This window comes from Sorex fumeus, unplaced genomic scaffold (genome assembly GCF_029834395.1).
Source record: "Sorex fumeus unplaced genomic scaffold, SorFum_2.1 ptg000010l, whole genome shotgun sequence".
Classification (NCBI taxonomy): domain Eukaryota; kingdom Metazoa; phylum Chordata; class Mammalia; order Eulipotyphla; family Soricidae; genus Sorex; species Sorex fumeus.
Window position 1 is genome coordinate 7108269 of NW_026606067.1, and position 17126 is coordinate 7125394.

The 17126-nt window shown below is 36.3% G+C and overlaps 1 protein-coding gene across 1 annotated transcript in view; it reads right to left on the reverse strand.

Annotated features, from left to right (window-relative positions):
• Positions 1-882, reverse strand: part of LOC130019998 (complement factor H-like) — a 79103-nt gene extending 78221 nt beyond the window's left edge. The window contains exon 1 of the mRNA XM_056110601.1: positions 712-882. Within this exon, the coding sequence (XP_055966576.1) occupies positions 712-769 (58 nt within the window). The 5' untranslated portion in view covers positions 770-882. The remainder of the gene's footprint in view (positions 1-711) is intronic.
• Between the last annotated feature and the right edge of the window lie 16244 nt (positions 883-17126).

Sequence of the window (17126 nt, forward strand, 5' to 3'; positions counted from 1 at the left end):
TGTTAAGTTAGTAAAAAGTTTTGGAAATTCATGAGTGATAAGTAATTCACTGGGTTTAAGATAACTATGACATATATATACATATATATATTTACCTACCATAAAGAGACATAATTTCCTCCAAGAAGAAACTTTAATTTATTAAGAAATAGTAAAATAATTACATTTAATTTGGAATCTACTTTTTCTAAATCATGTACTATTTCAGTTTAATAATGCAAATATTGAATCATTAAAGTAATAAAACTTGGCAATACTACTTGTAAGTGAATTTTTTTCCCTTTTGGAATAGTTTACATTTGTACTAAAATAAATGTATTGTATGATTTGAAAACCTTTATTGGTGAATTTATGCAAATATATTTACCTGTGTTGTAGCACTATAGCATAGGACTTTAACAAACACTGTTGCCCATAAAATTTAATTACATTTTATAACAATTATGGAAAAGGTTTGAATCACTAGTTTGAAAAAATATTCATTACATGTTTTCTGATTTCTTTACATTAAGTAAAATTATGGTAACTAAATAGGATGTCCTCAAATAAACTACCTTTTTAAAATTAAGATTGTCTAAAGCCACAGATTTGCTTAGCTACTGAGCAGTAATTAAGCATTATTTTCTAGACCAAATTTATATTGCCCCTGTGAAAGAAATCTTAGCAAATATTTTAAAATGAGAAAAAAAATCTTCTATTGTAGTCTCTTACCTTGTGCTACACAAACAGTCCATAATAGAAGCCATACAATCTTCGCTGGAAATCTCATTTTTTTAATCTTTCAGGACACATTTAATAGCTGGTATTTTTCACAGTGGATCAGGCTCCCCTCTGAAAGAACAGGAAAAGTACTTGCTCCAAAAGGGAACTGAAGCAGTTTGGGAATTAAAGGGATTACAAAAAGCTCCGCCCATCAGAAACTTCTGCAAAAAAAAAAAAAAAAGACGAAGAAGAAAGAAAAGGAAGTCAAAACAAGCCCAGCAGTCAAGATTTGTTTGTCTAAATCCCGGACTTTTGGAAAGTGTTAAGGTTGTAGAATGTGAAAACAATAGCTGTTGATAGTCTGCATTTCATAAACCCTCTGACTATTCAGACCTCATTCATATCTATTGTGTTTAAGCTAAATCAAATAATAGAAGCTCTTCGAAAAATCATTTACAGAACTTTAGGTTAGGCAATTCTTTCACAATCAAGACTCAGACAAGGACAGAAGTGAACCCTGCCAAGAATGCAGTGCTGGCTCATTTGACTTTTTCCTGCAACTCATTTAACAGTCTTGTAAAGACTTGTTATATAAGGAGGTGAGATATGGATTAAGGTTTTTAGAATTCAAACACCCCCAAAATGTAAATGTTCACTTAAACCACCTTTGTATTGGAATATAATTTGCACTAAGATACAATTGAATGGCTTTCTAAGAAAATTAAGACACTGGTGTAACTAGTGGGTAAATAAAGAACAGAAGAGAAACACAGGCAAAAAAAACCTCCTCACCCACACTTCCTCCCACCAAACCCTCCTTCCCTGCACCCCACAGATACAAGTACCACATTGGGTGTCACTGTCCAGGTTTCTATGATGTGGGGATGGGTTTCTCTGGTCTCCTTCTTTATGAAATTGAATAATAAGATTCTTGGTAGCTTTAGATAAAGGTCAGTAGAATTAAGGGACAAATTAATATTTTAGCTTTTACAATCTTTATCTTTAGATCATCCAACTACACTATTGGTATAACTCTAGTCTGCTAGAGTCATCGCTCACAATATTCCATTATTTTTATAAAGCACATTTTATTTATCTGTAGGTCTGTTAAAATACATTTGAGTCAATCCTTGGAACTAATAAAACAGTGCTGCTATGAACATATTATGAAATATTTCCTCGATTCTGGTAAGTGACTACCCAGAAATAGAATAGATATAGTGTTTAAGTGTATTTAAGTTCGTGGATTAGAACATACTGAATATTTAGGTCCAAAAAAGGAATCTCAGGAGGCCAGAGCAATAGTCTAGCAGGTAGGATGTTTGCCCTGCACGCGATCAACCCGGGTTTATCTCCAGTAACTCCTGTGATTCCCCAAGCACCACCAGGAGTAATTCTTTGAGTGCAGAACCAGGAGTAATCACTGAGCATGACAGGGTGTGGCCCTTCCCCCAAAAAAAGAATTATACCACTGACATTCCCAATAAAAGTTTATGGGTTGCACCACACTCCCAAACACTTGATCTTTTTCAATATCACAATAGCTTTCTGGGTGAGCATAGGCAGGAAATCTTCATGGTTTTAAAACATACATTTCCTGAGGAATAGTGGAGTTGAGAAACTTTCAAACAGCATCTGTCCATTGAGGTATCTTTGATTAAGGTATCTCTTAAAGTCTTCTGTATGTACTTTTTCCTATTGAGTTGCCTTTCATTATAATAATTTCATTATAATAATTCTTTATATGCTTTGGCAATGAATACATTCCTAGGCATCTAAATGTTTTCTTTCAGCCCCTAACTGTTGCTTGGGTGGTTTTTTTTTTCTGTTTTTCCATTTTTTTTCTTTTTTCTTTTCTTTTTTCTTCTTTTTTCTTCTATGACTAGAACATTGGTATCCTATTTAATCCTCTCTGGCCTATGCCCAGGACATAGTGACGTCTTTCCTCAGAAAGCATTGTCTGGGCTAGAGCAATAGCACAGCGGATAGGGTGTTTTCCTAGCATGCGGCTGACCCAGGTTCAATTCCCAGCATCCCAGATGGTCCCCTGAGCACCGCCAGGGGTAATTATTTTTTTTACTTTTTGGGTCACAGCTGGAGATGCACAGGGGTTACTGCTGGCTCGCACTCAGGAATTACCCCTGGTGGTGCCCAGGGGACCATGTGGGATGCTGGGAATTAAACCCAGGTCAGCTGCATGCAAGGCAAACACCCTACTCTCTGTGCTATTGCTCCAGCTACAGGGGTAATTCTTAAGTGAAGAGCCAGGAGCAACCTCTGTGACCCCAAAAAAAGAAAAAAAAAACATTGCCTTCTCTTTTACATTTAATGCTGAATTCAACTTTTGTGTATGGTATAATACAGGGCTACATTTAGAGACATTTGAAAAATAATTTAATCTAAATTATCTTGTTTCATTTACTGAAAATATGTCATCCTTTTTCAATTTCACCACAGCATAGTAACTTTGATCATAAATGAGGTACCTAGATATGTGTAAATCCATTTCTCTGATCTCTTCATGGAGTTTACTAAATTCACCAAGTGTAGTAGCTAGAAGATCCACTCTAATTTTTCAAAAATATCTTATGATGTGTCCACTTGGGACAATATAGGATTATTTTTGTTATCTTCTCAATGGATTTTCTTGTTCATTTTTATTTTTTGTTGTAATCAGAATAAATGCTCTACGTAATCCCGATTTTAAGATTTGATTTAATCCCGATCTTTTCATTCACTCCTTTCTTTTTGTTTTGTTTTTGGATCTCACATGAGTGTTCACCTATGATTCTGGGCAAACTTGTCTAAACTTTTGCATTCCCAGTCCCCAGGATTCAGTGCTGTTTGAGTCCTGCAGTGACAGATGGCTAGTGGCAGTGAGGCAGTGGTTGGAGGTTCTGAAGTTCTGGTGGTATTAGTGGGGTCATGTGATTCTGGGGATCAAGCAAGAGTCTCATGTGTGCAAGGCAAATTCCCTAATCCTTATACTATCTCCCTAGCCCTGATGAGTTTTTCCTTACAGTTCATCTGTAGTCAATATTCTACCCATATCATTCAGCCACGTTTGTAATTCCCTTGTTCAAATCTACATTTTAATTGCTTTTTTCTGGCAATTCTATCAGAAACTATCTAGAGTATAAAATCTTGACTAGGATTATAAAATTATTTATTTATGTTAATTCTGTTGACCTTCATATATTTTAAAGCTATGACGAAGCTTCAATTTATTTATATTTTAGAGTTTAATGCTGGAGTGATAGCACAACGGTAGGGCGTTTGCCTTTCGCGCAGTCAACCCAGCCAAGCCGGGCTCTCCGCCCTTCTCGGAGAGCCCCAGCAAGCTACCGAGAGTATCTCACCCACGCGGCAAAGTCTGACAAGCTCCCTGTGACGTATTCAATATGCCAAACATACTACCAAGTCTCAAAATGGAGACGTTACTGGGCCTGCTCGAGCAAATCAATAAACAACGGGAGGACAGTGTTTGACAGTTTAGAGTTTAGCGGTAGGGCATTTGCCTTGCGTGCAGCCAGCCTGGCCTGCTGGCTGTGTCAGGTTCGATTCCTCCGCCCCTCTTGGAGAGCCTGGCAAGCTACGGAGAGCATTCAGTATGCCAAACACAGTAACAAGAAGTCTCACAATGGAGACATTACTGGGCCTGCTCGAGCAAATCGATGAACAACGGGAGGACAGGACAGAACAGTTTATTTTCAATAATCATACTGGCACATTCTCAACAAATGTGTCCTATGTTACTCAGCATCTGAAATCAGGAAAAATGAATATAGGACAGGAATCATAAGTCAGGACATATGATGGGCCAGATCGATAGTTCTGTGAATAGGGCTCTTGTCTTGCACATGGCTGACCTGGGTTCCATCCTGGATAGTTCATATGGTCCCCAAATCTTACCAGGAATGACCTCCTAATCACAGAGCAAGGAATATGTCTTAAGCACCTCTGTGTATTGCCCAACAAAAGTGAGAAGAAAAATTAAAAAGACACATAAATATAAATATGTGTTAGAGAAAAACCTCATGTTTTAAATCTTAGGCATAAGCAATCTCTTCACTAAGTAAGAAAGGACTGTTATGATTCCCAGAACTTTGGAGGAAGGAGAAATTTCTGAAAAGTTGGCTCTATTTAACATGGTCTCAAAAATATTCGGTTATTATACTGTATTTTAATAGATAAGAAGAGCAAATACTGAAGCAAAAAAATGAAGAATGTTAGAATTAATTAAGACATCAACTACCAGAACCATGATTTTACTCAAGAAATGTGATACAAGTAAATTGTTCAGGAAGTAATAGTTGAAAACTTTGAATGAGAAAAGATTTCATGCCAGAGAGAAATGTGCAAGTAATTGTAAAAACAACATATAATCTTTGATAGCGATGGAAAAAGAATGTATATTTAAGCAGCATCGCTTTACAGTTATAGTAGAATGTATGTAGGTAAAAGTATATAGATAAATGAATAAAAACTGCTGAATGAATTCCTTACGCATGAATTACACGGAGGTTCAATGTGACAGTAGAAAAGGGAAAAACAGACGCTAATAGCATAGCTTGATTTCCTTTGAAACTAAGAAGTATTATGAATTATGAATCAGCATTTCAACAGATACTGCTGAGGACCTGAGAGGTACCAAAGAGTTTATTTTACTGAATCATTTCTCTTTGTAAAAATTGAAACTATTGGTAATTTGGATTAAGGCGGATTGACTACATGCAAGTCGAACACCTTACCTCCTGTGCTAGCTCACTAGGCCTAAAATCTGCCAATTTTTAAGTAGATTGTTCAGAGTTTTGATTTTCATTAAAAATAATACTTGCTTCTATCATAAATGATGTATTTACATCAATTATAACACCATACTTATTTATTTATAATATTTTAATTAAAATATTTAAAGTCAATAATAGCCCAATATTTCTTTTAATGCCTGAATCATTTTTTGATATTTGGGCCACACCTGGTAGTGCTCAGGGTTGACTCCTGTCTACATTCAGGGATCACTCCTGGACATGCTCTGGGGGCATCATTATGGATGACAGGGATCAAACCTAGTCAGCCACATTCAAGGCAAGTGTCCTACCTACTGACCCTACTGGCCTACCTGCTGGTTCTAATGCCCCAAAATCTTATATACAAGGAACCTTGACAGTTTTCCAAAATTTTAGAACTATTCTAAAAATGCTTAGGTTAGGGTAATGTACATCATGAGTTGTGAGTTTGAAAGAAATTTTCTAGTATTTCAATAATTAAGTAACAAATTTAACTCAGATGTGCTAAATTTTCTAGTATTTCAATAATTAAGTAACAAATTTAACTCAGATTTCCTACTTTCAGTATATAGAAAGTATTAAAAATTTGCTTCATGTGAAGAGATATTCAAAAAATTATTCAGAATAAAATGTGAAAATTAGAAGCATCATTTATTTATATCAAACAGTAAGTTTCTGGTTTTTATAAAGTGCGTGGAATTGGTAAAAATTCATTTATAATTTTAATATTCTTTTAAATTTCTAATTTCATGTTTATTTCAAACAGTATTTTTTTTTAGTTTGTTTTCATCTTTTTCTTAGGAGATCCATACACAACGCCTGGATCTTTTCTCATTACAAGAGTGTAAGTAAAAGTGACAGGTAATAATCAAGATAGATCTTACTATGAAAATTTCACCTTAAAAAAGTCCCTTATGTATCATGAGGTAGCATGAAGAACAATGCTTGAGACCTCTGAAGTCCCCTGAAACTATTAATGACTTTAAAATTTTTGTTATTTGTTTGAGACAGGCTCTCTTACGAGCTGAAAACTTCCTGACAAATTTCCTTAGCATCTTTCCTTCTTGATTACACACAAACACACACACAAACACACACACACACACACATACAACCAAATAGAAAGTGCCCTCGTTAAGTAGGGTCTTAGGTAAAGGCTATTTGGGGGTTTATTTTTGACTATCCACTCACTTTTATAAAAAGCCCTCTCATTTCAGAACTTCTTTCCTACTCTTAGGAAACTAGCAGTACTCCTTCCCCAGGAAACACTGCTAGCATAATCCAATTTAATAATTTTCACAGGACTGAAAACAGTTGCTTCCTTTAATTCCAATTATGATGAAGTGAATAGGCACAAGGGCCCCCAATTCTATTCATTACACTTATCTTATTAGTTGCATTTCTAAAACTAGATGGCAATCTCTTCAAATCATTTAGTATTTTAGAAGAAAGAGAAAAATGACAATTTCCTTGGTAACTTTCACAGATATCTTGGGTGGACCTACATGCATAAAGATTTTAAAAACTTCAGAGAAAATTGGTTCTCTCTGCTCCATACCAACTGTTTCTTTAAATGTCTCTTCTCCTGAATCCCAGGCAGTTAGCCCGGGCGTCAAGACACAATAGAACAGCAAATTTTGGAGTCTTTTCTAGCATAGACTAAATATCTTCTCCTTTATAATTTAACCCCTTATCTATGCCTAACCACTAGTATATAACTACCCTCTAAAGTTTGCCTTTTTTAAGATTATCCTGTAAATAAAGTCACACTACAGTGTGTAATTTTTTATCCTTTTACTTAACATAATACATTCTTTTTTTTTTCTTTTTGGGACACACCCGGCAATGCACAGGAGTTACTCCTGACTCATGCACTGAAGGAATTGCTTCTGGCGGTGCTCGGGGGACCATATGGGATGCTGGGAATTGGACCCGGGTTGGCTGCATGCAAGGCAAATGTCCTCCCCGCTGGCTATTGCTCCAGCCCCTACATAATATATTCTTATTCATACAGTTTGTTTCTCATTGTTGGGCAGCATTTCATGAAATGGTTGTGCTATAATTTTTTTATTCATTCACTTATTGAGAACATCGGGAAAATCGACGACTAACGGGAAGTTAAGTGATTTTTTAATTAGGACTTCTATGTCTATAAACAGTTGCATTAAGATTCAACTTCTCCAGAATAAATAAAAGGAAATGGGATTGCTGGGCCATACATATTAAACCTTTCAAGCAGTGTTCTGAAATAGCTGTCATTTCACATTCCTACTGACAACTTCTGAGAGCACAGTAGCATGTGAATGGATTCACTACAACAGAATGTTTTTAGGGAGTTAAAGTATTTTAGTCGTTGTTCTAATATATCTAACTCTGCTTTTAATTTAAGATAACATTCTTTTACTTCATTATTTTTAGACTGTTTAGTTGTAACATTTTCCCCTATTTTTAATTTTCCTGCATTTTAAAAGTTTGGAATATAAAAATTATACTGTGATTAAAATATTTTAAAATGGCATTAGGGTCATGGAAGACTTTAACCAAAACATTTTCTGTTTGTGTGGGAAGTAAACTTTCTGGACTGTAGGCAAATGTGAACTGAAGATATTAAATATCTTTTTTAAACTTTGTTCTAAGTAGGACATAAACAACAAGGTAGAAACTTGAGAAGGGTAGCATGAAGTGAAAAAATTTTTTTTTCAAATTTGAAAAGACAAACTACTTTTATGGTGGAAATAGGACTCAGTTCATTGGATAATCTCAACAAAACAATCTCTTCTTTGCCTGAATCTACAATCACCTCTGTTGTAGGGAATGGAAGTCGAGGAGAGTGTGGTGATCTCTTACTTATAAATTTGCATAATAAATGGCATGTGTCACTTGTCCTGGTGTCATGAAGTTTTGGAAGCTCTTATTGGACTTCCCTAGAAGAGAGCTCTCCCCACTTAGAGGCAGAAGAAAAGTCATAGGGAAGTCCTTTACCAATGGCTAGTACCCAACACTGATCGTTTGCCAGCCATGGGTCTTCCCAGGAATTGTTGAGTCTCCGTTCAGGGCTCAGGAGGTAGTAGAAAAGTTAAGTGCTCCACTAGTTTGGTGAATTATCAACACCCAGAACTGACATAATTTTTTGTGGTAAAAGCACCTGGGTTAATTGAGACCAAGGGTCATCTACTTTTCACAGAACACAAATCAGATTCATGGCTTAACATCTCCACTACCCCATGATGATCATTTTGCTCTATAGAAGATAGTTCATTTAGGTAACTGGCCAATTGGTTGTAAGGCTTATGTGTTCCTTTCTCCCTTTTTTCTCTTGCTGTGCATTACATTCCAGTTCTTAAGATTTAATGTGCTAGTCCATAGTAAATCTATGAAACCCTAAAATCTTTACCTTGAGTCCAGTAAAAGCAGGAGCACAGATATCCACCCTTGCCCCTCTATACCTTTCTTTTCTTTTGGTTATTGGGCCACACCTGGAGATGATCAGCCACTCCTGGCTCTGCATTCAGGAATCACTTTTGTTGGTGCTAAGGAAATCACATGAGATGCCAGGGATTGAACCCCACCCAGTATTCTGCATGCAAGGCAGGCACCTTACTGCTATATAATATCTCTGGCCCTTCTCTCTGTCTATGCCTCTGTCTCTGTGTCTCTATGTCTCTGTCTCTCTCTGTGTCTCTGTCTCTGTCTTTCTGTCTCTGTCTGTCTCTGTCTCTCTCTCTCTCTCTCTCTCTCTCTCTCTCTCTCTCTCTCCTGTGACCTAACTGTGACCCAAGTGTGCTGCTTAATTTTGTGGTCTGGCAAATAGTAAACCTCTATTTTTTGTCAAACTTCTCTGATGGCTGTTATTATGGGCTGCTTGCCATCCCCGAAGCCTCAAGGGCAGATCCAGCCATCAAATCATAGACTGAAACAGATTCAGACAAAACACTGGGCACCAAGCAAAGATCAAAATGCCAGATTCAGATCCCACAGAGGATGAAAAGAGCAAAAGAGTTTGTTTATCACTAAAATTCCCCCCAAACAAACGTCATTTGAAAGAACCACATTTGTTACAAAAACTAACTCCCAATATAAAGACAGCCAGTGGTCAAAGGAGTCCTTTAGAATATGAAGGGGGAAATGATCATGTAAGAGTTGTGCCCTCAATTCAATCAGCTAATCAGTGGCTGAATAAATAGCAGTACTCCTACAAAAAAAAAAAGAGTTGTGCCCTATTATTGAAGACCAAGAAACTGATAAAATTTAGAGACAAGTGAATATCAAGCATACAGTGACTGTTGAGACCTAGACTGAACATCAGAAATTTGCAGAAATGGGATAAGTAGGGACAAGAGACTAGGATCTGTTCCTTTTTGCATCTTGGCAAGAAGATTCCAGATATTCTATTTTTAAATGCATATATATATATATATATATCCATGTGACTTATTTTTGTTTATTTATTTTGCTTTTTTGGGTCACACCCGTTGATACTCTGAGCCAGGGTTCCTCCTGGCTTTGCACTCAGGAGACCATATGGGATGCAATGGATTGAACCTGGGTTGGAGGCGTGCAAGGCAAACACCTTGCCCGCTCTACTATCACTCTGGTACTGACTCCAAATACTCTGACCTTGCCAGATTACATTTTTTCACATCACTTGTTCTGAATTTTTTGTGTCTGAACTTTTTTTGGGGGGGGCAGTTTATATAGTTGGTCAAACAGAAATAAGAACATTAGATTTTATCATTCTTTCTTTTCTTCTTGCTCTTCTTTTTTTAAACATGAATTACAGCTTTTGACCCTTATATTATTTTCCTACTCAAAGAAAATATTTTAACATTTCATGTGCAACAAGTCTATCAGTGATGAAATTATTTCGTTTTTGTTTGTCTGATAATGTAGTCTCTCTTCATCTTTAATATTAACATTAAAAGATTAATATTTCTAGATATGGCATTGTAGATCAGAAAATTGCTTTCCCAACATTTGAAATATTTTACTACCCTCTCTTCTTGCTTTTTTGTGCTCCCCTCCCTCTCTTCCTCCCTCCCTCCCTTCCTCCCTCCCTCCCTCCCTCCCTCCCTCCCTCCCTTCTTTCCTTCCTTCCTTCCTTCCTTCCTTCCTTCCTTCCTTCCTTCCTTCCTTCCTTTTCCTTTCTTTCCTTTTAACTTAAGTAATGTTCAGTGATTACTCTAGCTCTGTACTCAGGGATAACTCCTGGCAATGCTTGGGGAACTATACGGGTGCTGAGGACTAAACCAGCTTAGCCACATGCAAGGTAAGCACCCTATTCACTCTACTATCTCTCCAGTTACTTATGTAGTTTTAATAAAAGGTCAGATGCAATGACCCTATTTGTCTCTCTGATGTATAAATTGTTTTTTATATAATAAACAAACACTATCCTCCCATTGTTCATCGATTTGCTCAAGCAGGCCCAGTAACGTCTCCATTGTGAGACTTGTTGTTACTGTGTTTGGCATATGGAATACGTCACGGGGAGCTTGCCAGGCTTTGCCATGTGGGTGAGATACTCTTGGTAGCTTGCCGGGCTCTCCAAGAGGGGCGAAGGAATCGAACCTGGCTCGGCAGGGCTGGCTGTGCTCAAGGCAAACGCCCTACCGCTTTTTATATATGTATTATAAATGACATGTATATACATATATACATATTATATATACATTAGTTTAATACACACACACATATATATACATATATATGTATATGTATGGATTTGGGGCCCACCTGGTTTGTGTTCAGGGCTGACTTTTGGCTCTCCACTCAGGAATTACACCTGAGAATGCTCAGGAGACTACAGATTTTGGGGCTCAAATTCAGGTTGGCTGTGTGCAACGCAAACACGCTACTCACTCTACTAATGCTTTGGTTCTTCTCCCATATTTTAAATGATTTTTCTCTCTATTTTGTTTCTGGCTTTTTGAAGTTTGAATGCAATAATGTTAGGGATACTTTTTTAGAATTTATTCTGCTTGATGTTGTTTGAGTTTCTGAGAGTTCATCAATAATTTTTAAAACACTTTTTGACGGGTTTTCAATCTCTTCGTATATAAGCTTCATTTCTTCATGTTGTTTTAATTATGAATGCTACTGTCTCTCCTTTTGAAAGTGTCCCAAGGTTTTTGAGGTTTTGTTTTTTATTATTAATCTTATTATTATTCTTGGAATTGGAGAGATAGCATAGCAGGGAGGGTGACTGCTTTGCATGCAGCCAACCTGAATTTGAATCTTTGCACCACATATGGTCATCCAAGGTCTTCCAGGAGTGACCCTGAGCGCAGGACCAGGACTAAATTTTCAGCACTTCTAGGTGTGACTCCCTGCCTCTGTCTCTGTCTCTGTCTCCCTCTCTCTCGCTCACTGTCTTGTCTGTCTCTCTTTTTCTCTCTCCATATAGTTAAGTATGTGTATATATACTCTTAACTCTATATATAGTTAAGCATATAGTACACATATATAAATGTATGTGCTACATATATAGTTAAATACATAGTTAAGTGTATAGTATACCTTTCTTTTGTATAATTATATTTCGTTAAGCACACGGTACACCTTCCTGTTGTATGCATGGCTTGTGTGTCTATTGTGACTGCTTATTATATAGGAACACATTTTCAATACTTCCTTTAACCTCAGTGAGAGGAATAGATGATCGTATTGCCCCAAGAAGAATGCTGAGCAGAAATAAATTTAGACATTGAACTTGCTTCATGAGGCCCTATTTCTTTCCCTATAGATTATTTATGAGAAAATCATGATTTTTGGATCCCTATGAAACTTCTTTTTATATGGAATAATTGATCTATATAATCCCAAAACAGATTAAAGCCCTGAGTTGAAAGGTGTAGAAATTCACAGCCCTGGGAGATAGGTGAGGGAAAGGGTGTACAAAGTTGAATCTTTTTCTCTCACAAATACATGCAATGACCTCGCCAACCTTGTACAAATCTTTTTATCAGTGCCTTATCTATTAATCTCTCACAAAGTTACACACACTGGATTCCACTTAGTCCAACTGTGTGGTCCTCACTCATGTCCCAACTTTCATACAATACTGGGCAAATTTCTTTAGCCAAGCTACTCTATGAGAAGTGTGTTGGATTAGACTCACTTGGAATTGTTCTCACATTATGGAAAGACAAATCTGGTTGGAGTCTCATTTTTTTTCATTCTTAGCAGGACATAGCAAAACTCTAGCCCAGTTTGATTAAACCCAGTCTAAGGAAAAACAAAACATTTACTCCCCATTTTTGTTTGTCTTTTTTCCCCTTTGCAGTGCTGGAGATTGAACCCAAGGCCTCCCACACGCACTACAAGTGCTCTTATCTGAGTCAAGTGAGAGATAAGATGTTTGATTGAGGCCTACAATTCCTAGCATTAAACACTTGGTTTAGACTTGACCCCATGAGTGACTGTTTCCTTGTGTTCATGTGACTTGGCAGAAATTTTCTTTGTTAATTTTGTTTTTGGGTCATTTCTCAGGAACCATATGGTGATTCAGGGATTAAACTCAAGTTAGCCGCATGTAAGGTAAATGCCCTAGTTCCTATACTTTTTCTCTGGCCCATCTTTGTAAATTAAGTTATGTATTATCAAGTTCACCTCCACTTACTGAAATTGATGTAGCCTGTAATGCCAGTTTTTCTTCTGAAAACCATCACCCTGCTCAGATTCCTGATTATGACCAACATAGTCCATGAATGCTGAATCTGCTGTGGGATCAGATGCGATCAGTATGGGCCCAACCAACTAATACTGAAAACCAAGTGTATCTAATGGTTTTATGTCTTCAGATTTTCTTTCTTTCTAAAGTTTTAACTTCTATATTTGACAAATAATAAAAGCTCTAGCAAGTGTTTCATGCATATTTTCAAATATATCTACATAATTTCATTTGTAGAGCTTCGTTTAAAAAATCTCTAGCATCATTCAGGTACATGTGTGTTTAATATTGTCTGATTCTGTCTATTGTGTTTTCAGTCATGATTAGTCTTCGCAGAGATTTGTCCATTTCCAATAAATGCCATTTATTTCAAATAAGTCAGTTTTTGACATTAGGCATCTTTCCTTCATAGTAGCTATCATTTTGGAGAAGAGTTTCCCAATAAGTGCTTATGGGTTGAACTCAGTAATGTTCAAGTCAGATGGTTATGTCTTCTCTTCTGGCAGTACTGGCCATGCTATGGTGGTGGAGGAGGGGTTAGTGCAGTGATGGGGACTAAACTCAAGGCCATGGACATCTAAATCATGCAACCCTCACATCTGTGCTGTCTCCTGTCTCTAAACTCATCACTTTTATCATTTTCCTCTTCTACCCTTGAAGATTTATTCTATCTAAAATTTTATAAAATAAACATATAGCCCAGTGTTTATCTTATAAATCTATCTATATAAATGTTAATTGATATAATTTACAAGCAAGTGTATGTTCTGTTTATTTCAAAACTACAGGCCATGCTGAGAACTTTGAAGAGATTTAAATAAGGAGAGGTTGTATTACTGAGTTCAAAGACTCAAAATGTTGCTTTTTAATATACTTTTAATTTTTTTAATGTTATTTTCTTTTTTGGGTCACACCCAGCGATCCACAGGGGTTACTCCTGGCTCTGCACTCAGGAATTACTCATGGCGGTACTCAGGGGAGTACATGGGATCTAACTTGGGTTGGCAGCATGGAGGTTAAATACCCTCCTCACTGTACTATCACTCTGGCCCCAATATTGCCCATTTTATTGGACATTCCATGGGTTGAGGGGATATAGGTTGCCTTGGCACCAAGTTGCAGGCCATCTGAAGTTTAGGCATTTACAAAACAAAGGGAATGACATTTCTCAAATTGTTGGTAGGTTTTGAAAGTTTCTCCTGAGCAAATCAGAAATCATTTGAACTCTCAATTGCCTGAAGTAGAGTCCACATATCAATCTATTATATAAATCGTAGTACTTTGTGTTTGGGTGCCTGTGTGCCCTGGAAATCATCTTTCATTACTTCCTGAGTTTGTTACAGCCAACAAATATTGAGTGATTTTGACCTTCATTTTAACCTTTAACCAGGAAAATAATTTATTCCTGGTTTATGAAATTAGTAAAAAGAATGCATTTTTTGTACTAAGCAGTGGTTAGAGTTCATGTTTTGCCTGCTCTCTTTCTGATTTAAAAACCTCCATTTTTCCCAATTTTAAATTGTATATCTAAGTGAATCTTTTATCACCAACGCTTTCCAACTACTCCCATCCCCCCGATATTGAGAACTTAATTTTGATTCATTTCCCCCCTTGAGTTTTATAGTTAAAATTTTAAGACAGGCTCTTGGACTCTATTCCTTGATTTGTTGCATTATTCATGAATTTATTTCTTTTATACGAAAATGTCAGCTTGACTGCCAATAAAAGTTTTGAGTCATGTTTCTTTAAAGACTTTATAAATATTATCTCATTTATATCGTGATTATGTGCAATGATCTAATATCACTTATATATTTCTCTTTTGCAAGCTTTGTTTCCTGGATTTAAAAGATATCATATCCAACTTAAATGTACTTTTGTTTAAATTTTAAATTATAAAAGGAGATAGACTATTTCATTTTATCTTTTGTAGGCTAGGAAGGAAATGAAGATAGACTACTTTATTATAAGTCATAGCATAGAGATTAAACAATTGTCAATAACCTCAGTATTCTCTACCGATCTCAACCCCCAAGCTTGATCTTCTATCTTTTTTAAAAAATATATTTTTTTCAATTATACTACTGATACATAAAATATGCAAATCTTACATTTCATAATTAAATTTATAAACGTGAACCCACTTGTGCAAGCTGCATATGAAAAAAAATAGTTTAATGCCAGCTTTCTAGAAGGCCCTTGTACTACCAGTCTTTCCCAAGTTACTATTTTTCTCATATCTAAAAGCAAAAATTTCAAATTTTCCCAATAACAAAAAAGAAAAGAAACCAAAGTTCTTTGGTAAATAAAATTTCACATAGGCAAATAGAAAGTGGTATTAAGTTTATTTCTTTACAGATACTAAAATAGCAATGGGAAAGAACATGTAAATTTCATTTAATCTCAATTATATAAAATTGTGTGAGCAATTTAAAAACAAACTAAATTTCTGTACCTCAGGTATCAGTTAATTTTCTAATATGAAAAGGATGATCATCTAATGATTCATTTGTTTTATTTTTTTTTAATTTAAGATTGACAGCATTAGATTGCTGTATGAGTTGAAGTTAAAGTTGCTGGGCCTCTAAATTTTTCTATATTAAGACAATATGCTTCTGTTGAAAGTAGACTATGGATGGAACATGACTGCCACTCAATGCCTCTTTTGCAGACCACAACACCCAAAAGGAGAGAGAGAACAAAAGGGAATGCTCTGCCACAGAGGCAGGGTGGGATGGGGGGTGGATAGGGGTGGGAGGGATATTGGGATCCATGGTGGTGGAAAATAGGCACTGGTGGAGGGATGGGTATTTGATCATTGTATAATTGAAACCCAAGCACAAAAATTTGTAAGTCTACAACTGTACCTCACGGTGTTTCACTAATAAAATTTTTTTAAAAAGACAATAATGTTTCATTTTTATGGTATTGCAGATCATGTTTTTTTTGTTATTAATTACACCTTCAGTTATAATTCAAGACATTTGATCCTCTAGTCTTTACTATTTGTCAAATTTTTCCTTTCTGAAAAGTAACACTCTACCAAAGGGGTATGTCATTTCTACCCTAATGTTCTCTGAAGTCCCTTTCTTTTGTTCCTCCTGCTCCAATTGGGGCTGGTCCCATATTCTTCCTATTGAATTTAACATCCACTTTTTTTTCTTTTTGGTTTACATCTGGCGACACACAGGGGTTATGAACTCAGTAATTACTCCTGGCAATGCTCTGGGGACCATATGGGATGCTGGGAATTGAACCCGGGTCAGCCACATGCAAGGCAAATGCCCTACCCTCTGTGATATTGCTCCAGCCCCTACATATTTTATTTTTGACTTGACTATTGCTTTAGTTCTTCTTTCAGACTCCAGTCAATTTCTTCATATCTCTAACAGTATCTTGTTTTGTCATATTTGATTCATTGCTTCACATTGGTTCTCCTGGTCTCTAACACAAATGACCTAGCTTAGAGTTTTTCTTTCACATCTGACTGAGCTACAACAAGAAATGCAGAATTAGACCTTCACCTGCAATGAAGTTGAATTTTTGCCAGAATTTTCAGCAGTAAGGAAAAATGAGAAAGATGGAATAGTAGATGGGATATTTAAGAACAAAACTTAGATAATATTTGCAATTGGACTCAGTTTGTCCCCTGTTCTAAGTGTTATGAAACTATGAAATATTATTTTTGAAAAATTGCCTCTGAGTAGAACCTGTGAGTCATGGAGAAACTATGGTCATAGTTAACTCCAAGGAAAATAATTTATTACTGGTTTACAAAATTAGTTTAAAAAATGCACTTTTGGTACTAAACAGTGATTAGAACACATGTTTTCCTACTCGCTTTCTGATTCAACTCCCAACATCACATGGTCCCCTGAGCCTCACTGGATACTGCCCTGTGGGTTCAGGGCTAACACAGGGACTGGCTCTGGAGTCCCCAGCCACCACTGGGCACCCCAGACATT